Raw genomic sequence first — 8,879 nt, forward strand, 5'->3', positions numbered from 1 at the left:
GCCTCATTAAACATAAAAAAATAAAACCTTTTATTTATACTGTGTCACTTCTATATTTATTTTTACTCATTCATTTTTTTCCTTTTTAAATACTCACATAACACTGAATATGTGCTCGAAAAAAAAATATTTACCGTGCATAGCAATTAATAATTTTCCTTTTTGTAGAAATAACTTGCCCCTTAAAAATTAGTATCAAGTTTTGCCCCCGTTCTCCTAGATTCAGACTTAATAGAGCATTTAGAAACTATCTCGATAATGACAACATGAAATTTCACGACTAGCTTACCCAATTATTCAAAATGGTTGGGCATCAAACCCTGATCGTGTAAATTGACTCCCTTAATTGGTGTAATATTATAAAGATTCGTTTTGCGTGCTGTAATTTTCTTTTATTCTTTTTTCTTCAAGAAGTATAGACCTCTCAAAATATTGTGTGTAAAAAAATGTGTTGCGTTATATTAAATGACAAATACAAACCCCTATATATATTCATTCACAATCACAATAACATGCTAAAAGTCACCGACTTTTGCTCATGTAGGTTGCCGACAAACTTTTCAACATAAGCAGAGGACGTAAAACACTTAATTAAGAACACATGCATTGTCTGATGTACTTAGTAATTCAGTAGCAAGAATGTTTTCTATCAAACACATTTAGAAGCTTGCCTTGCAATAATGATTCTAAGAAACAACCAAAATGCCTTTGCAACGTTCAAAAATTGTATCAAAAATAAAATGAACCTGGAGCAAGGGGAGTGGTAACTGGTAACCATTCACGAGTACGGTGAAGAATATCGACTCAAATAACGTTTTCGTCAAAAATTCATTTTCAATCTGTATGATTATTTCCACTACCACCAACTCTCTGAATTCTGCCATTTAAATCAGGAAGAAAACTTTGCTATTTGGAATTCAGCAAATATCCATTAAATTAAAACTCAAAAGTTTGAAACAACCAAATGCATAAAAAGAAATATCCCACCCCTCAACAAAAGTAAACCACAGAAGCAGAAAAATGTATAAGAACTAGTTCTTAACATGCTTAAGATAAAAAAAAAAAAATGTTTGCATATCCCATAAAATCAAAACTTGTAACTCAAGCCTCCACCCTTTCTTCCTCCAAGATCAGGGCCTTCCCTGTGGGTTTTGCCAACAGATCTGTATACTCTTGGAATGGTGACTTCGAGAAACGAGTCTCCTTCCAGAATTCAGGTGTCAGGAACCCATAGGTTTTCAGCAAACACTCAAAAGTAGCCTGAAAAAACATCACAGCCAAAATCATTGGTAAATAAACCACTAGCAAGGGATTATGAACATATAGATACATGGGTAACAATTCCATTATGCATTTCCAATGGCTTAAAAAACACAGTTCAATTATAACCCTAGAGTAAAAGGTAAAATCATATCAGATTCCATTGCCCAATAATATCAACATTACAGAACATGATGCATTCAATTCAAAACATTCTTATAAAATTAGAACCATCAAAACACAAAAGGACCTCCAAGTATGACTTCAATAAAACAGAGGTAAAAAGATAAAAATTATAGATAATTACATAGTCCCATAATTTCCACCAAACCAGAACATGAAACATTTACTTCAAAACATTTATATAAAAATAAGAACCATTAAAACATAAAACGACCCCTAAGTATAAATTAGAAATAAAAACAATCAACAATATAAATTAACAATAATTGAATAAAAACTTGAAGTTGCAAAAATGAAGAAAGAAACAAAACCTTAACGAAATTGCCGAGGGTCTTGGTGGATCCTCTGGAAGAAGTGAAGACATCCTCAATTCCCGCAAACTGAAGAACCTTCTTGGGCACCCTAGCAGCAACGATTCCGGAACCACGAGGCGCCGGAACCATACGGACGGTGACGGAGCCACACTTTCCGGTGACTTTGCATGGAACGGTGTGAGGCTTCCCAATCTTATTACCCCAATAGCCTCTCCTGACAGGAATAACGGACAGCTTAGCAAGAATAATAGCGCCGCGGATGGCGGTGGCGACCTCCTTGCTACACTTAACGCCGAGTCCCACGTGGCCGTTTCCGTCGCCGACAACAACGAAAGCCTTGAACCGGGTTCGCTGACCGGCCCGGGTCTGTTTCTGAACCGGCATGATTTTCATAACCTCGTCCTTGAGGCTGGGACCCACAAGGGTATCGATAATCTGATACTCTTTGATTGGAAGAGAGTGTAAATAGATCTGCTCAAGGCTTCGGATCCTTCCCTCTTTCACAAGACGACCCAATTTGGTCACTGGGACCCATTTCTCTTCCTCCTCGCGCCGGCCACCGCCTCTTCGTCGCCCGCCTCGTCCCCTGTCGCCGCCGCGCCCGCGACCGCCGAAGCCACGCCCGAATCCGCCGCGATCCCCGCGGTCGCCGCCTCCACGTTCGGCCATTTTTGGTGAATAGAGATAGAGAGAAAGAAACAAAGAAGAAAGCGCGGCGCAGAACAAACCCTAGTTAGTGAGAAATGGAGATTTGGATTTTGGGTGTTGTAGGGTTTATATTTTGTAGGGTTACTAGCGAGCGTGTGCGTTTGGTTTTGAGGTTTGTTCCAAACCGGGATATGGAATTCTTAATCTATGAAATGAGAATTGATCTATCCACACCACCTAGCAAGTTGTATGTTAGGCTTTTTTTTTTTTTTTTTTTTTCTAAACTTGCAAGCAGTTTGAAGTTTGAAGTTTGAACAATTGGGGAAGGATATTGTAACAATCAAGTTATGTTACTACTATGTTACTACCAATCAATCTCACCGTTAGATCGATTATGTTAATTCAACAGTTATATTTATTTCCATCTTTGTATGATCATGATTTCTCAAATTTAATACTTTATATTTATTTTCACCTTTGTATGGTTATGATTTTCCATATTTAATGCGTTCACTTTAAATATGGGAAATCATAACCATACAAAGATGGAAATAAATATATCCGTTGGATCAACATAATCGATCTAACGGTGAGATTGATTGGTAGTAACATGGTAGTAACACAACTTGGTTGTTACAATATCCTTTCCCTGAACAATTTTATCATTCCCTCGTAAACGTAGGGCATGTTTGGTGTGATGTATAAGGTTTGATAGTATAAGCTTATATTATACGTCATCACATTTTCACTTATTTGATGTAACCATTGTATAGTATAAGCTTATACAGCAGAACCCCTTAATATATCAAAATGATGTATAACTTAATCAGGCCTAAGGGGGTGAGATTAGGCCTAATAAGGGGTTAATGTATTAATATTGCTTACAAGTACAATTTTCACTCAAAATGGAAATTTAACTGCAACTAGGATTTTGAAAGTGATTATTGTGAACTTGAATTATGAAAGCATGGTCAATTTTGGTGGATTACGTTTGGTAGCTGTTTCAAAATTGTAATGTTTATCAATGATTGGAAAGTTCATATCATGGTTAATGAATCCTCTAATCAGTGGAGTCAATTACATCTGAGGTACCTAGGATAGCGAAAAGCTCGAGGGAGTTTCCTCATATGGGTGTTTTGACGAACTGTATAAGGGGTACCACTTAACATGATATGTATGAAAAGCATGATGGAATTGATTAGCTGTATACATGACTGTTTAGTTCCATGTTTTTGTTGAGTACGTTTTAGAAGAATAGACCTTGTGACACTTGATTCTAGGAAAGTATTTAGACAGTATCTATAGAATAAGCGAATATGCTAAACATCTCATATAAATATGGCAATTAGGAGTTAGTACATCAGAATTTTTGTATCCCTTACTTCTGTCCATATAATTTAGCTCCCTCTATAGAGTTTAAAAACACACAGCTTTCATTATATGTCTCTCCTTTTCTCTTACCTCAATCAGGTATTTCGAGCTTAATTAGAGGTGGCTCCTAAACCATGCGTGCTTGGTGAAACCACTACTCATCAATGTAATTCTTTCTTTTCCGTAAAATAGTATCAAATATCATACTACTCACTTGATTGATACTTTAATTTTTTTTTTTACCTCTAAGGTGATGGACTAAGGTCCTTAGAAAATAAGAGCATTTGATGGGAGGCTTAATTAAATTCTCGGTATTGAAGCTTTGTGATTTCATGAAGACTTTTCTAATTTGTAATTTGGAATGTGATGTGTTCTGTTTTACTTGCTTGATTTTCTGAAGGCTACCAAGTTATGGAATTCTGTTTGTGATGTTTATCAAGTAAGGTAATTAGTTTTGAAGTCTGAATATAAGGAAAATATGTGATGTGTTTAGTTAGTGAACTGAATTTTATCATATGTAAGGAATAAGTTAGGAAGTGGTTGTAATTCCAATTTGTAACATGTAAACTGCAAAGATGAAATATTTGTAATTGAAGATCAAAGTTAATCAGCCCCTCTGTTTGCGCAAGTAATAGGCAGGTGTTGTCTAGTTTGTTTAATTTGTCTAATTCGGAATCGTGAAACACTGTTTGTGTTACCAATTGTGAAGTAACCTTGTAAATTGAACTGTTAACTTTTCAATCAATTATGCATAAAACTCTAGAGTCATCTTGTAGGTAATGACGTGCATTTTTAGTATAGTAAGTATAGCAGGTACATAAGTAAGAGGACGACATGTACAACTGCTGTTAGTGCAATTTTTATGACTAAACTATCGGGACACAAAGGATAAAGTAAACAAGATGATTATATGGTATTATGTATGAATATATAAAAGGCAGGGTGACATATTATTGATATTGACACACATAAAGAAACAAGGAACATAAATAATAACGTTAATGGATAATCACAAATGTATACAGGCATAGAACCAGATTATATCTTATTTAGGCACTAGAACAGGATTTCTTTGGGTCTTAAAAGAGATCATGAAAGTGGAGGCCTAGGTGGCTGTTTTCTTCCAACTATCGAGTATAAAATTTATATAGTAAAGAAGTATTTTGTAAATGGATTTGTCTAGTTTTCCAACTAATTATGTACTAAAGCCCTGAGCTTCATTATAAATTTTTGGATAGCTGGAGTTTCTTTGTTTAGTAAGATTATATGTCGGTTTTACTCCCTCTTTGTTGCAGTATGATCTTTGATGTTGTTTAAAAAGAAACCAGACATTTGTTTTTGTTATGATTAAGCATAGGAAAATTTTTATTCCCTTCCATGTGAGTAAAATTTTGTTACATGTATCTAATGAACATGTAAAGTACAATCTGTTGGTAATACCCTGAATTAATGATTGATGACATGTATAGATGCCTATCTGAATGTAATATAATGTATTGCATGAATGCAATTGTGTTAGGCATTCGACTTAAGCAGTTTTTCGGGATGGTAGGACGAAGTTTGGGGACAAACTTCAAATTTTGGTGGGGAGAGTGTAACAACCCGCAAAAATATTAAAAACCATTAAGAATCTAGTACTTATAAAACTGTTCATATCAGGAATTTTAGAGGAAAATATCCTTTTGGTTAAGTTATTTATCTTTGTTTTCGGATCTTGCCATAAGGAGTAGTGTAGGAAAGATTAATGGTGAGTCATCCGAATTACTATATTTATTAGTGGGCTTCAGCCCAAACTCTTTGGATTGAATTACTATTTTTATTCTTAGGATGAGATAACTAATAGTTTAAAATGCAATTATAAATGTGAATGCTTGCTATGAATTCGAAACATAAGTATGTGTAGGATAGGATCAATTTTAATTACAATATATGTAAAAACCCTAGTTACTACCTAGTGGGTACATGAAATAATAGTTCTTAGTATATTGCATGAGATAGGTGATCCATTAGGAAGTTAATTTTTGGACCCAATGATCCTTTAGGGCGACGGCCTAATCAGCCCAAAAATCCTTTATCCCTTAGCCTTTAACTAATCACTTAATCATCCAAGTGAAATCTGCATGGTTGATCCCCATTGGTCAAGTAGTACCACATGTCAACATCTATCCATCCTTATCTCTCTATTTCATGCGCCTAGTATAGTGAAAAAGCAAGTTGATTGCTTGTCATTGTATCCAAAGTCTAAGTCAGCCTTAGCTACTCCATGCACCCAATGAGAGAAAAGAAATCTGGTTTGTGCCACTTTGTTCAAAGTCCAATCAGCCCTCACTTTATCCTCTCTCTCTCTCTCTCTCTCTCTCTCAGCCGCAAGTTCAAAGGGAGAGACCACACCACCAAAACTTGCATTCCTTCTCTCTTTCTCCATTTGCTTTCAGAATCAAACTCAGCTTTATCCTCTCCCTCTCAAAGTCACAAACACAAAGAGAAGAATCTCAACACCTAAGCTTGCATTCCTCCTTTCCTTCTCTCCCTTGATCGGCCAAACATCAAACATCAAGGAGATAAAGTACCTTCACTAATTTCTTGTCACTCCCTACTTCACACGGTGTTGATGGAGCTCCTTTCCCTTGCATGTAGCTAAAAACCCGAGTTCTTGCAAGGAAGATCACTATACTTGAGTTTGGACCACTCTTTCATTACATGCAAGAACAAGTGAGCATTCCCTACCTTATTTGTTTTCTGATTTCGGCGCGTGAGAGTATGAGTGAGCTGTTCCTTATTTTGTTTTTTGTTTTAATTCCTTGGATAGTGAGAGTGTGAGGGTGCTGCTCATCCCTTGGTGGCTGTTTTCCCTAACCGATTTGAGAGCACTTGGGTACATGCAATAAGGTATAAATCGCAAACCAGGCTTTCCCTTTCATCCTCACTGTTTTGATTTTTTCTTAGAGGTATACAAGGAGGATGTCTTTTGTCATTCTCCTTCCTTCCATTCTGTTTAGTTGGGAATCACCTTGGACCCTTGGTGCATGCAAGCATAAGACCGTTTTTTTGAGCTTGGAAGATAGCTCTTCATGGATTTCAGGACTGTTCTTTTGGTCTAGCAAATTATTTAGCTTCGCATGTGTTAAGAATTATTTGGACAGCAAGATTAAAGCCTAATTAGCGCATGCTTAACTTAGGTGGGTGATGTTATGTTAAACAAGAATGGAAGCACCTAGTGACCATAAACTAAACCTGCATACTTAGGAAACTTTGATTTTATCACTTGTTAACGATTAGTAAAACTAAACTTAATTCAGAAAATTAATTGGTATTTGAAGCGTGGAAATCCGATTGAAAACCAAGGATTAAGAGGAATGGAAATTCTATGTAATGTATAGGAAAAATAAGAAATAAAATTCTGATTTGATATGTTGTTGTTTAGGTCTGCGAACCTCTAGGAAAGTGGACGAATTTGGTGATACGTTTGATTAAAATTTGTAAGCATCAAGGTAAGTGTTTGGTGGATTAACCTTTTGTGACTATTAATTTAGTTCATGATTTTTTGATTTGTTGCTCATGTGTCTTCATAAAATTCTATTTGAAGGCATGTGTAATATGAATTTGAAAGTAACTTGTTGGAATTCTATTTTGGAGACACTTTATGTCCGAAAATTTGGTGTCATAGTCATGAGACTGTGATTTTCTGATTCTGAATTCTGGTCATGCTCATGAACATCATAAATCCGCATTTTTGTCATGTGTGTGCGAAGCAAAACATAGCATTTCATACATCATTATACATGCAGTTTTGGAAACCGAAATATTTGATGAAATGAAGCATATGTTTGAGCATGCATCATATAGGCATCCCTCAGGTACCAGGGAGAAGGAACCGTGGCTCAGTTCGCATAGGCTTCAATTGGAATTCCCCTCTGTTAGGGCCAAATAGAATCTCTATTGAGTTTAGTTAGTAGTATATGCACATTAATGCTATGAACATACAATATTCTGGCGTTATATACGCATTCTGTTACATTTTGGCATCTGTTTGGAAATTATTGGATGGTGACAATTTTGGAAATTCTGTATCTAAATTAATATCGTTGCATTATTGGATTTTCTGCCACACTACTGAGATTTTCTCACCCCTTTTGGGGCTCAATTTTTATAAAATTGCAGGAGGACGTAGAAGTATTTGATGGAATATGTTCTTGGAAAATTTTTGTTCGCGTTTAATTGTTGTTTGTAATCTCTACTATGAGTCCGCTGTTTCTGGTTGATTGGGGTGTTGAATTCTTGAACTTGACGTAATATTTTGGAGACCGGCATATTTTGTAATCGTGCTATGCCATGTGGATTATTATTGTAGCATGAATTTTATGATGTGGTATGGAACATAGGGAACCATGATACTTTATGACTAAGTGGTTTGAAATTTCAGCTCTTAAACAAGTTGAGTTTGTTAACGGTAAAGTATGAATTATTTGGCTAAAAATGTGTATGAGAATGATTAGTAACAATTACATCTTGTGTAGTGGAAATTTTTGGGAGCAATCTGAGTTCAATTAGCCTATGATAATAAGTTTTGTTTTAAAATAAATATAGCATGTATTAAATTCGGATTTTTGCACTAATTTAACGTGCATCTTGCGAGTTATGTTTCTGGAGCCACAGATCTCCAAATACAATAAATTTTATATGTACGTAAAGTCCCAAATGTCTACTTTCTTTGTAACAAAGAAAATTTTCAAAAGCTTGTAAGTTCGATTTTATATGATTTTTGTAAAACAGACAGTTTTTCTGGAACATTTAATATTTCAGCTCCAACGTTTTTTTTATCCCTAGCTGCTTTACCTATGTATATGATTTTAATACAGTTTTTTATCACGCGACTTAAAAATACATTTCCAGAATAAATTACGTTATCGTTGCGACTCTAATAAAATTTAGCAGGCATCTCCCTTGAATGCATACAGGGGAGGGTGTCACACCATCTCTAACTATCAATATTTTATATAAATTATTATTTTTTTGCAATGAATTGTGTCCTTAGTATTTTAAATTTTACAAATTTGTATTTACAAAAATTAAAATCAAATTTAAAAAATTAATTATAAAAGA

General features: G+C 35.2%; 1 protein-coding gene and 1 long non-coding RNA gene across 2 annotated transcripts; one reads left to right on the top strand and one right to left on the bottom strand.

Moving 5' to 3' along the window:
* Positions 1-884: 884 nt before the first annotated feature.
* On the bottom strand, positions 885-2,516 carry LOC133314381 (small ribosomal subunit protein uS5w-like). The gene is made up of 2 exons (XM_061515863.1): positions 1,755-2,516; positions 885-1,260 (listed from the first exon to the last, which is right to left on the bottom strand). Exons 1-2 carry the CDS (start codon positions 2,424-2,426, stop codon positions 1,102-1,104), a joined length of 831 nt encoding a protein of 276 aa, XP_061371847.1. The 5' UTR covers positions 2,427-2,516; the 3' UTR covers positions 885-1,101.
* Positions 2,517-6,185: 3,669 nt separating this feature from the next.
* LOC133314368 (uncharacterized) lies at positions 6,186-8,154 on the top strand. Its single transcript, XR_009751947.1, has 4 exons — positions 6,186-6,488; positions 6,586-6,665; positions 7,201-7,267; positions 7,938-8,154. It is a non-coding gene; the product is annotated as an uncharacterized LOC133314368 (long non-coding RNA).
* The last annotated feature ends 725 nt before the right edge of the window (positions 8,155-8,879 follow it).

Source organism: Gastrolobium bilobum, unplaced genomic scaffold (genome assembly GCF_033153095.1).
Source record: "Gastrolobium bilobum isolate Gb01-03AN ecotype WA unplaced genomic scaffold, APGP_CSIRO_Gbil_v1 utg1171, whole genome shotgun sequence".
Classification (NCBI taxonomy): Eukaryota; Viridiplantae; Streptophyta; class Magnoliopsida; order Fabales; family Fabaceae; genus Gastrolobium; species Gastrolobium bilobum.

Bases quoted from the DNA above. Each gene is read 5' to 3' on its own strand.
- LOC133314381 (XM_061515863.1), bottom strand. From the start codon at position 2,426: ATGGCCGAACGTGGAGGCGGCGACCGCGGGGATCGCGGCGGATTCGGG. The intron at 1,261-1,754 runs GTTTTGTTTCTT...ATGTTTTTTCAG, and splicing joins CCCTCGGCAATTTCGTTAAG to GCTACTTTTGAGTGTTTGCT.